This window comes from Accipiter gentilis, chromosome 3 (assembly GCF_929443795.1).
Source record: "Accipiter gentilis chromosome 3, bAccGen1.1, whole genome shotgun sequence".
NCBI classification, from domain to species: domain Eukaryota; kingdom Metazoa; phylum Chordata; class Aves; order Accipitriformes; family Accipitridae; genus Astur; species Astur gentilis.
The window spans coordinates 19,610,273-19,623,419 of NC_064882.1; the positions used below are offsets into that span (position 1 = coordinate 19,610,273).

The 13,147-nt window shown below is 38.9% G+C and overlaps 1 protein-coding gene across 1 annotated transcript in view; it reads left to right on the plus strand.

Moving 5' to 3' along the window:
- The window catches only part of CORIN (corin, serine peptidase), a 168,674-nt gene that overhangs the window by 47,013 nt on the left and 108,514 nt on the right, over window positions 1-13,147 (plus strand). The window contains exon 4 of the mRNA XM_049793730.1: window positions 8,758-8,968. Within this exon, the coding sequence (XP_049649687.1) occupies window positions 8,758-8,968 (211 nt within the window). The remainder of the gene's footprint in view (window positions 1-8,757; window positions 8,969-13,147) is intronic.

Consider the following 13,147-nt stretch of genomic DNA (forward strand, 5'->3'; position numbering starts at 1 on the left):
TATACTGAGGGAAATAGTATAAATGATACAGAGATGTTGATCAGACTTGAAAAGAATTGAAGACTTAAGATTTTTTTTTTTATTTTTTTTTTAAAGCTGTTTCCTTCCACAGCTTGATTTTGGTTTTCTGTCCATGTTATGTCTTCGTCCAATTTATACTCTTATAATCAATGTAGCTTGACACAGAGATGCATCAGGATTTTATTCTGTAGTAGGAGCTATCCAAAGGACTTAATTCCATTACTGCCTCTTTGATCTGTCCCTGTCTCTTCCTTGCTTCTGTCTAGCCTTCCGTACAGAAAGATGACCTACAATTTTCCCTTCTCTTGGGCTTCCTCTTCCAACTTCACTGAAATATTTCCACATGAATCTGAGTCCAATGTCTTTGTTCAAGGTCTGCTTGATTGGCATGGGCTTTATCTTCTCTGTCATGGGCACCTTCATGCAGTGAGAAGCACATAAAAATTACCCAAATCTGATGTGGCTAAGTGGGATATGGGCTAACTTTAGAAAAGATTTTAAAAGACAGTACAGCAATGCATGAGTTGAAACTAATCACCCTTGTAGAATTTGGGTTAGTGTTTTCAATTATTTTTTTATGTTACTTGAATTTGAAAAAAAAGAATGCTTTTATTAGACTATGGTGGGTCACCCTTGGCAGGCTGCCAGATATCTACCCAGCTGCTCTCTTACTCCCTGCCCTCAACAGGATGGTGGGGGGAGAAAACAAGATGAAAAATCTCTTGGGTTGAGTGAAAGACAGGGAGATAACTTACCAATTGCCATCAGGTGCAAAACAGACTTGACTTGAGGAAAATGAATTGTATGTATTGCCAATGAAAAATAGAGTTGGATGGTGAGAAACAAAGGCAAGAACTAAACCACCTTCCCCCCTACCCTGCCCTTCCTTCCAGGCTCAACTTCATTCCCAACTGCTCTACCTCCTCCTTGCTGCGAGTGGCACAGGGGGGATGGGGACTGGGGGTTGTGGTCAGTCCATAACAGTTCCTCTCTGACGCTTCTTCCTCCTCGCACCTCTTCCCTGCCCTGGCGTGGGGTCCCTCCCACTGGCTGCAGTCCTTCCAGAACAGCTCCCGTGTGAGTCCTGTCTGTGGGCTGCAGTCCCTCAGGATAAGCCTGCTCCAGCATGGGTCCTGCCCAGGCTGCAGTTACTTGAGAACATATCCACCTGCTGTGGCATGGCGTCCTCCGCAGGCTGCTGAGTGGATACCTGCTCCACCAGGGTCTCTTCCATGGGTTGCAGGGGACTCCCTGCTCCGGCACCTGGAGCACCTCCTCCCCTCCTTCTCTCACCTCAGTGTTCACAGGATTATTTCTCACACTTCTTTTTTTCTCACTCTCATTCCCCTTTGTAGCATTTTGCCCTTTTTTAAACATGCTTTACCTGAGGAGCTGCCAATCATGGCTGAGGGGCTCAGCTGTGCTCTGCAGTGGGTCCATTGGGACTGGCTGGAACTGGCCATGTCTGGCATGGGGCAGCCCCGGCCTCTCCTTGCGGAGTGCACCCTGCAGACCCCCCCATTGTCACCTACGCCCGATACTGAGAAAGCTGGGAAAACCAGGCAAGTTTTGTTGGGCATAATCCTCTCACTAAATCATGTAAGAGGAAGCAAAGCCCAGGGAAATAAAGTGAGAGAAATCATATCTAAATTTTATTTTATTTATGAGAAATAAATTATATCCATGAGAGACAAAACCGTAGTTAATACAGAGAAAGCTTTTGGCTGGAGGGTGGTGTGATATGTTTTAGCCATTGGTGGAACTGTCAAGACCAGAAGGCTCATAAACCATCATAATCTATCAGCTGAATTTTCCTTTGATAGAAATGCTAATAATACTTTATTCTGTGTCAGGTGTTGTAATTAAATAATATCTTTTCCTTCAGACCTTACTTTTCTTGTAGTGTTAAAGCTTATGAGTATGACACCACTACTACTTTGATTTTATTAATCTCTTATCATATAATTATTAAATTTCTTAAGATCTATTGTCCTGCATTTAACTTTACTTTTCCAAGTGGTTAAAAGAGCACCCAAGTAGTGCTCTTCCTAGTTGTAGAAATGTTGGCATTTTTCCTCCAAAATGTGTATGTATCCTTTTTATTTTCTTCAGTAGTGTAATATGACTCTGTGCTGTTCTGTAAGGATTTGTTGGCATTTTCTGTTACGGTATAATGTGTCATGGAAGAGAACAAGTATGCAGCTTTTCTTGGAGTGTGGAAAAAATGCAAGGAAGGGCCTGAGAATGTGTTTAGAAGGGAACAGTCACCCAGCGTACACCCTCGGCAGCCATGCTGTCCCTCGTATCAGGAAACAGAGGCTGCCATGAGTTGTGGAAATCATGGTTTCAAGCTAGCATTCATGTGAAAAAATTGAAGAGACTACGCTTTTGTTGTGAAATAGTTGATTTTAACTCCTGATACTTGAACTAAGGAGAAAACAGTTTGTAGATTTCCCTGCTGGGCGGATTCTAAAGGATAGATCCTAGCATCTATTGAAGTGTGTCAGAAGAAAATCACTTATTGGGTGCCTTTCCTGAGCTACAGAGAAAACATCTGAAATGCAGTATCAGATATTCAGTCCCAAGTGGACTGTACATGAGAAATTCATAGCTGGAGGGAGGCCAAGAAAATCTGTCCATCTTCTGTTTTAATTGAAAGGAAAAATGTATCAAGATGTCATAGTAAATTAAAAGAGGTATTGAAATTTTTGAAGATAGTAATGAGTTTTGAAAAAAAGTTTTGCTGAAAAGACCAGATGCTAGGTGGAATGCCATGCTCCTTTGATCTGGAGCAGAAGTCCATGACAGTCTGGATATTCAACAGCAACAGGACAGAGAAGGTAAAAAAGGCATTCTATAGCTGCATACGTCTCACATATGAGATTGTGAAATCAAGCAGAGTCACAAGATCCTTTTAAGGTCAGGAGAACATGGCTACTTGGGATTGGAAAAAAATTGATTTGCTAAAGGTCATTCCCAAATCAAGAAGTCTGCAAATTGCTACTGTAGGCAAGTTAGACAGATTTCTAAGTTAGAATGGATAAGTTTGGTTTGGTTTTGCTCTTTTTAATGGGATTCCTAGAAATTTTCAAGCCATTTTAGGATTAAAGATGAGATTTCATTCCATGTTGGTAGAGCTTTTGCCATGAAAGAGCCAGGTGAATATTGCCATTTTTCTTTGGGTTTACTGAGGCTTTACCAGTGAACTTGGAGACTGCAACTGTGCAACTTAGTACTGAGAGTGTACTAAGCTAAGTTCTGTAATGAAGTGGGTGGTGATTACTACTGCAAATTGAACACTGTTGCATTTTCCATAAGCTTCTTAAAGATGTTTTGTAAAAGTTGCTCTGATTAAAAAGATTATTTCAAATATCAGCAAACTTGACCTGGGATATGAAAATCTGGCTGTATACTTTCCTGTTCAAGCACTCTCATATACCATGTTATGCTTTGCATACCTGAGACAGAGGCTTATTTTGCAGATCTGCTATGACAATCCTAGTAAAAATACACCCTAGCTAGGATCTAGGCCAGTTCACTTTAACCTTAACTGAAGGCATCATTTAACTGCATTACACTTAAAATGGCTGATGCCAGCAGGAAAGGTCCCAGATCGGGTTTTATAGTGTAAGTTACAAAACAGATGCATTCAGAATGCAAAGCTGCACTAAATTTATTAATCCATTTTAAAAGTAAAGATGTTCTTTCATTTCTCATCAGACAGGAATTGAGTATGATGGTGCAATTCAAATATTCCTAACCCTTTCAAAATGCTTTATGGTGCCGGGCAGTGATGACACATTCTGCAAAAGCACTGCTTCAGCTGCTGTGGGGAGGCTCTGATCTTACCTGCTGGTTCCTGCCACTGCACTGCCCCTTCTCTTGTTCTAGAACAAATGTTTTTGCTGCCAAAAAGCTATTCAACCTGATGATCTGATGCAAGTGAAATAGTTGGGGTTTTCTCTCTCTCCTCCACCCTGTGCCCACCAAAAGATTAAAAAGTGCGTCAGGAGAGGAGAGGAAAGGCTGCTTTTTTCAGGCAGGTTAACATCCAGAGTTAGTTCATTGCATGGCCTCGAAAACATCCAGAAGTGACAACCACTGTTGCGTGAGGAATCATGACCTTATTGTTATGGGGATGGGTAAGCATTTTAAAACTAAAATAATTAATTAAGCTTAAGCTGCAGTTCCGGTTGCATTTCTTTGGGGCTGCCATAAACATTGCCTTTCGAGAAAGAATGTAGGTAGTTATTTTCAGTCATCTCAGTCCTCTAGTCCAGTTCTTTTTGTGCAGAGGAAGTCCATAGGTAGTGCAATCTGGGAACAATCTGAAGAGAAGAGAGGGAAAGGGAAAATGTGTTGTTTAGATTAGTTTCAGCAGCACTGAATATGGAACTGTAGACTTGCATTGCAATTGTTGGAGTAGAAGGAAGCCCTTTTTTACCAATTCAGCCCATCTGGCAATAGCCGGCGATAAACAGAAAACTCTTAATTTAGATGAATGTCGGAAATGACCCATATAATTAGGAACCATGCTGTTCTGATCAACAGCTTTTTCACATGTTGTTATTCCCATTCACTGCCCCCCCGCCCCCAGGTATTGCTGAAATGAGTTTATGTGCCTTGTATTTGCCATAATTAATGAATCTTTACTGGAGAAAAGAAGTAAATAGGTTGAGGCTTTTCTCTATTCGGCATTTGTCTTCTCTGGTCTGTTTCCTGCTTGGTTTGCAACATGTTTAGTACTAGTATGTTATACCATCAGTCAGATTAGTATTCTGGCACTGCAGGGCCACATAGTTTATAAAATGCACTTAGCTTGTACATATGGAGCAGAATTTTGCAATTTGGTAGAACAGTTATGCATTTTGAGTTTTACTGCATTCTTTTCTTATATCTGTGGCTGTTTGTCAGTGTAATTATTCAGATGTTCTGTTTATTTTAAAAAAACCAAAACTGTTATTCTTCCTAAAATATATTTTTACCTTATCTCTTTAATCTTTTTATTTAAATACCTACTCCTCATTAAATAAACAGTCCCTTTTGCTTGTATTTTAAATAGCTTTTCTCCTACTTCTAATGCCCTTTAAAATAAATTATTGCTTGCTCTGTAGAATGCCGTGTCTGTATCACTGTTTGCCTACATACAGAGTAATTTGGCACTGAGCAGACTTGCCTGTCTGAAAAATATGTTCTGTCTACGATAAGGTATTGGGCTTGATGCAAGAATTAATGGAGAGACTTGTTTTGTGCAAATGATCAGGATAGAGAAACTTTCAGTTTTCTTCTGGTCTCAGTTCAGGTGAAACAACCTTGCTCTGAAATAATGTGTTACTCAAAGTATGACCAACTTAGGCAGCTGTGTGAAATTTGAGAGGTCCCCTGCAAAGCAGTAAGGATACATCTGCCTGTTGCTGGGTTAGAGGTCTGTGGGCTAGCTTGGAGAGGGCTGATGCTGTTCTTCAGCTCATTAGTCCTGTGCAGAACTAAATGTGTATGAACACAAGGTAGCTTTCCTTAATTTACTGGAGAAGGTTTTTGAGACTGTAGGACTTGTTACTACTGCAGTGACAATCTGGGATGTATATAACACTGTGATACAACCACCCTGTAACTATGGGTTTTGACTCAGGTGTGTGGATGGTATGAGACGCTCACCTGTAATTCACTTGCTGGGTGAATGATGGAACAAAAAATAGAAGAGGTGGATTGAGGACCCATGTTAAAAAGGCAAGGTTCTAACCCAGGTACCTGCTTTCCAGAAGAGTGTTCCAGGTTATGGCTGTACCTGGGATTAATACTGAACTGATGTCCTTTTACAGGAATGCAAGATTCATGGAACTGCTGATGGATCATGGTTCTGTTGCAAGGATAGGTCCTGGGTTCACTCCCTCCTTCCATCTCTTTTTGTTTTAAAAATTCTCGTAGAATTGCTATAAAATTCCATCAGCCATGAATGTTGCATTCAGTGCTGTGTTGTCCAGCCACTGACTACTCCTAAAAGATCAGATAGCTCCAAGGAACCCTAGCCATTGTCTGTCAGGATTGCATTTTAAAAGGTCTGAAGCAGCCCATGCACATTATCTCAGCCAAAATGTCACTGCTTCCTGGCCCATGCCATGGCAGGGACTATTTTGCAATTGTGCCTCAGGAGACACATGATGATTTTGTGAATCATTTTGTTGAAGTTCCGTGTAAGCCCTGTGTCGTGTCGTGTGTCGTCGTCGTCCCCCCCCCAGCATTTAGGATAATTTGATTTAAATAAATAACTTTAGTGCGAAATTTTTGCCAGTGGAGGAGACCCAGAGTTTTGTGGGGGTATGTTATCCTCTTATCACAACAGTTACTGAAAATGTAGTCCCAGCATCAGCAAAAGAACATAGGCAAGAGATAACTATGAGGAAGTTAGTTTAAAGAATAACTGCTGTAAACCTTCAATATTTTTAATCTTTAAATCAGAACTTCTGTGTTTTCCTGTTAAACTTTCCCAAGCAATAAAAATGTTATTTAAAAAAATATCTTTGCACTACAAATAAATGGCAATGAGTTTGTTCAAGTACCAAATATAATGCAAAAAATGGAGGGAGATTTTACATTTCTATAGCAGTCAAGATACCATGCAAAAGTCACAAAATGAGCAGTCATTAAAGAGATAGCATTTTTTAAAAGAAAACTTTGTGATTCTGAAGTGAGTTTCCTTCCCTTCCCTCTACCTTTTTTCCCTTTCCCCCGGAAAGCTGTTTTAGTATCACCAGATTTTGGTCTCACAGCCTAACAGGTAGATTTGATGATCATCTTGGTAGAATTTTTCAAAAATACCTGTACAACTTCAGAGCAGAAGTTGCACTGAAAATCATTGGCATGTGGTACTAACTCATATAGTCACTTTTGAAAACTGCACTCTACAGTTTTGAAAGTTCTCTTAATTTGGAGGCTCACCATTTTTTTGCTCATCTCCTAGAATTTACTTTTAATTCTGAATGGGGAGTCTGTCCCTGAACTGTATGGAAAAATGTGATTCCTGGATGAACAGATCTATTAGTCACTGTACTGTGGGAGTGAGAAGAGATTGTAGCAGAAAATGGGTGTACACTGGTGCTAAGATTTCTCGTTGGCAGTATTGGGAGAGGGGGAAATCTTAACATGGGGACTTGTGGACATAGATTTAGCTTGATTAGAATGAGGGGAGAAACTTGCTGTAATTTCAGTGGGGCAAGATTCAATTCCTTAGTTTTTGTTGAGATTTCTGGAGAGGGAGGAGACCAAGAGGGGAACTTTAAGTATGCTCATCAGGCACTGAAAAAATAGGGATTGTTTTTTATCAAGTTTAGATAAAATTTGAAACCCACCTTTTTTGTCCATCCCTTCAAAGACGTTGCAACTTGAAAAAGCTCTAATGAAATATTTCTTCATTATGCTTTGCTTTCCCTACTTTTATGTGAGGTCATACTAGTCCATAGATACCAGAATTTTTCACTAGTGGATTTAGACAGCAAAGACTATGTCTAGACTGACAGGTGAGGAAGAGACAGACTTACTGAACTCAATGCTGCATCCTGTGTGCATTACAGCCCCAGCTTTTATCAAGTCGGGAGTTCGTATGTGAATGACCTTTGGAAGAAGCCAGTCCCAAAATACCTGATGGGAAGGATCTACCCCATTTGGTGTTACCTGTGTCCAGTTTGCTCAGATAATGAGAACAGGAGTGCTAAGGCTTGAAATGTGCTCAAGCGTTTTCCCCCTTCAGAAGGCTAGAGTTGGAATAGTCATTTAGCATGAGTCTGATTTGTTTACAGCATGATTAGTGGCAGAGTCTGGTCTTGAGAATAGGCAGAGGTCCCTGCTTATTGTACGATGTGGATATGCTCCGAGTGTGAAAAAAATGCTGCTGAGGCCTGACTAGGTGGCCTAGAAAGGCCTTCATCGAAGTAGGGAGCTGTCATAAGTACTAGATTTTAATAGTTTGTTCTTGATGAAAATTCTGAATTTGGTGTATGGCTTGTGAAACTCTTAAGAACTTAATGTAGTAAATTAACCCTATGATCATGCATAGCTGAGCGAGCCTACTGCACGTGACAGGGCGTTAGCAGAGAAAGGTTGCTCTGGTAGGTCAGGAGTGAGACAACAGTTTAGGACAGGGTAGATGTTCAACCTGTAAAATCATGTGATTCTGTGTTGATAGGATAGAGAAGAAAGACTGTGAAGGTAAAACTATCACCTTGGGGAAAACAAGTAAGCAAGTTGACAATAAATAGGAAAGTCCAGCTGCAAAGTAGAATGGTAGCAAAAAGAGAAACTTTATGGAAACACCAAAACCAGAGCAGCTTCAGAACCCAATCATCCTTAATTGTTTTGTAGGCTTCCATTCTTAGTTTCAGCCAAAGTTGGCTGTATCCAGGCTATTCTTTTGGTGTGTTCATCCAGGCTGTGTCAGAAAGAAATCTGTTTTGTGTTATTTCTAGTCCAGTTTTGTAGAGAGTCAGAGGACTGTGAAATTATCTAAGAGTTTATTTGGTTTTTCAAACTAAGCTACCAAGCTTCTCCAGATTCCTTTTTTTTTTCTTGGATACTTATTTTTTGACAGTATTATGATACCATTACGGAATGTCATCTTATCTGTGAGGTTCAGGCATTGCTTATATATTATATGTACTGACCAGTCAATTCAATGTATGCTTTGAACCAACTATTAACTGGTGGTACTTTTGTTCTAAATATATTGTTTTGATTTCACAGGTGCCTGCATAAATATCACCAACAGCCAGTGCCAAATGCTGCCGTATAACTACACCACTATAACTTCAGTTCTTTCTATTGTCAAAAGTATTGAAATGGAAAAGTTCCTGAAGTTCTTCAGTTATCTCAATCGTCTCAGCTGCTATCAACACATCATGCTGTTTGGCTGTAGTCTTGCTCTTCCTGAATGCATCGGTGACGGTGATGACAGGTATTTGGGAACAAAAATCAGTCAGTGACTAGAGCCAATTGTGGTAAAATACTCTCTGTCTAATCAGACAAGGGAAGATCCAAACTAAGCCTATGACCATCTCATTACAAAACTCCTGTCTGTCAAAGCTATTCACATTTCTGCCATGATAAGCTAACTGCGATAGAGTTCTCGTGGAAAAAATATTGCCACTGTATGGAATAAAACTGTGATATTAGGTCAGTCAGGCTTATTTTCTTAAAAAGGGCTCCCCAGAGTTCTTGTACCTTATTTCTCCAGTCTGGATGTGCCGAAATAGAATGCTTTGTAACAACATAAATGCATTGGATATTTATAGTATTGGCATAAAGTGTGATGACTGTTAGTTAAATTAAACTTCAAATTTTTTTAGTCCTTCAGAAAAGTTAATATTTTAAATATATTTTATGGTATTAGATTAGCAGTATGTATTCAGAGTGACATAAACTGTTTTGGAAGCTTCAGAACCATGTCTTGTTTTCTGCATTTATATAATTACACAGCATTAGTATCATGGGCGTGCACATTTTTCATTGAGTTTGATTTGAAAAAAGATCAGGAAGTTTAATAGTGCTAAAACAAAAATGCAGCACAAAAAGGAAAAAAAGAGAATGATTTTTTTTTTTAATATGTACGCAATCTCTGATGTTTCTGGAGGGGGAAAGAGACAGATTTCTTTCTCCTTATTTTCATTTCTCCTTATTTCCATTTCTTTCACTCTGAAACTCAGTGGAAGAGAATATGGCAATTGAATAAGTGATTCAATTAACACAATAACAACCAAGAAGCCAAAAGCTGTGCAGTTTGGAAGGGATAGGATGCTTAAGAAAAAAGTTCTATGAGATGAGGCAGTCTGGTCTAAAATACAGTTGCCAATGAAAGGTACAGTCCCACTCCAGGCAATATATGCCTGCTATTTCCATTGCACCAGAGTGGTTCCTGGGTTGGTCAATTAAGCTCACTAAACTGACAGAAAATTAACTCAGAAGAAAAGTGTATAGATGATTATATGGATAGGATTAGGGTGGAGGTAAGACAGCATGGGTAATGGTGGAACAAGACTGACCATTAGACTGGTTGAGCTGTTTAATCCAAATACACCTGTGTGCATGTCTCTGTTAGACTTCCAAGAACTTTTTTCATTTAACCCTTTCTAATTCAGTGCATGATTAATTGTAGCCCCCCCAACTCCAGTCCAGTTCCAGTTAAAGAATCTGATAACATACAGCCTTAAGCTACCTGCTGTCTCTAGAAATCATAGAACAAAATAAGAAAAGTGGGTTTAGGTAATAAATTGATGCATTTAAATATTAAACAACAGAAAAGGCCATTTCTCTTTTGCTTCTTTTATTCTGCCTTGTTTGGAGTTTGACTTTCACAAACCTTTTGAGAGTGAGTGGTGAATGTCAAAAGTACAAAGGTCATAAATCAATCAGATAGAATTGTGAAAGGATAACATTTTTACCTTTTCTTTTCCATTTCTTTCCTGAAGACATCTTTCTTGCAGGGCTTACATTGTGACAGCTGCCTTGCTAATTTAAAACTAATAGAGGTTGTTAAACTAGTGATTGGAACATGCAGGTTTTTGCTCTGGTTTTGGGTGGGAACCAAGATACTTTGAGATTCAAGAGTCGGGGTTTTTCTTTGTGTGTGTGTGTTTGGTGTTTTTTTTCACAGCAGCAACCTTCTTCCATTATTTTTTAATGTCAAAGCTGAATCTGGATTACCATGTCCTGGTTTATGTTCTGGAGGTCACAATGCCTCCCTCTATTTTTATTTTAAAATCTTTTTTTGTGGAAACTGTTCTGGACCCTGCAGAAGAAGAAGAAAGTCCAATGTGAGACTGTAAATGATGCAGCATTATGTTAGAATCTGACTTCACTTTAAGTAATCATATGTCTCCAGAGTGTGTCATGGGTGACACTGAAAATGTAGGCTGAGTGGCAACCACAGAAAGAACCATAAGGGTGTATTGACAAAGTGCTGATTTGTTAAATCTACTTTGCTAAACCTGAGTTGTTCTAGTTTAACACCTATTTTCTTCTTTAAAGAGAATACCTTTTTCTTTAGGCAAATGAGTGATTTTTGTGATTACTGTTTTTCTTGTAGCACCCAATTATTGCGAGCAAACAGATGTATTTCACGGCCAAGAATAATGGCTTTAAGAAGCATCGTATCTGCATGAAGTAGTTATTTAACACCTTCCCTTCCTGTCTCACCACCTTCCCACCCCCCCCAGTAACTCCTCTCAGTGAGATCTGGAGAAAGCTCTTTGTTGGTATGAAAAGCTCTTGGTATAATAGGGGGAAGTTACTTTGTATGTGTTGAGTGCAGATATGAGAATGGAAGAGACAGGCCTGGTTTAGGTCTTTTGAATAGGGGAATCTGGGAAGTAGAAACATACTGAAGGAGAAGCAGAAGAGCCACCGTGGAAGGACTCTGATGATGAATGGGGATATGTCTGTATGCTGTAGCTCTTTTTTGAGACTATGGTTGTTTTTAACATACAGTATCACAAACCATACACTAGTATGGAGAACAGTTGTTACTGACATTGTCACTAGTTCCTCCAGTCAATTACAGCTGTTTTGTTCTAATTGCCAGTGCATCTCTGATCATAATTTTTCATCTACTGATACTTCTTTGGTTTATAGAGCACTTGTTTCAAATTTATGTAAAGCATAATTTGACAAATGCTGCTTACACAGTAGAGAAGAAATGAAACTCATGTGATGCTCAGATGTCTATTCTTAGGTATTGTCGAGAGAGTCTGTGTTGGCAGCTGCAGCCATGGGAGCAATAATTATAACAATGTGTTACAAGAAGCAACAAGAAGGAAAGTTACAAACACTAATCTTTGGCATCCAGTGTGCTGTCATTACATAGCTTTGCTCTGATATTTAAACTTACGTCTGTTTCACATTTATCTTTCATGTGTTCATAAACATTGTATTCATTAACACTTGAAGGAGATGAAGTTTCTAGGCAGAGACCATCTTCAGCGTTTGTGTAACACAGTGTAGTTAGGTCCTGGAATTTCTGAATACTACAGTACTGTTGCTCTTAAAAGTTGTTCTTCTGTATCTTACTGCAATGAAAATAATGTGTGGTAGTAAAAATATATTAATTTAAAAAGCTGTATTTAATTCCAGCAACTGGACATAAAATCAGCTAGCCCTCCTCTTTTAAGAAAATACATAACAGTACCTTTAAAATACTACTTTCCAGTGAAGGTAAAGTTTGAAAGTACAACTAAAACCTGTGTGAGAATGGAACTTGTAAAGTTGAAGTGCAGTGAGACTTTTTGCTTGCTTATTACTCGCTCATAATTTGGATAGTAAGAGACTGTTTGTTTAAAGGCATCATGAAACTTCTTCTTCCTTGGGTGAGTGGATAAGATCTTTCTGATATGACTTCAAAATCAGACTTAAAAAACCTTTCTTAACACAGTTCAACAGCACTGCTAAGAGAACATGACTCAGTCCTGATAAGGACCACCAGTGATGCAAGAACATCTTAAACTAATTGATGTGCTTAAATAATGACTTCTAAAATATTCAAGGTAGTAACTTTGTCCTTTTGGGAAGTATTAGTCTGCAATCTGTTACCACCAAATGCAACACTAGTAGTTTATTTGTTATAAGAAAGATCTGTCCTCAGAGTTGTTGGTCCTGATTAATGGTTTAAGCTAGTGAATACTACTTTACCATTGGGAGACACTAAGAGTGGGCCAAAGGTCAGTTATTACAATATAGTGGATGTTTATTTATAGCAATTCACTTGCACTGGATTCTGCAAGTCCTACAGACTTCAGCTACTGCATTCAAGAAGACCAAAAGAAATCTTTACAAAGTTAGTGTGCAGTGTTTTCAGATTTTTGAAAGAAAAAAGGGTGTATTTTAAAGCCAAAATTAATATAAGATTTAAAGATTCAAAATCAATAGAGAAGTTCGTAGTGGGTCAGCCTGTAACTATGTAATGCAAGCAGACTCATTGAATGATGCTTTCTAATATTTCTTGCACTCTGAATACTCATAACATCCTGAAGGCCTATGTACATGGCTTATTTCAGACTTTTTATGCTGGGAACAAATTTGAAGGTTATGGATTCTCATAATACCTGTTTGCTGTCATGCTGTCTTCTAAAGCAGAATCTAATAG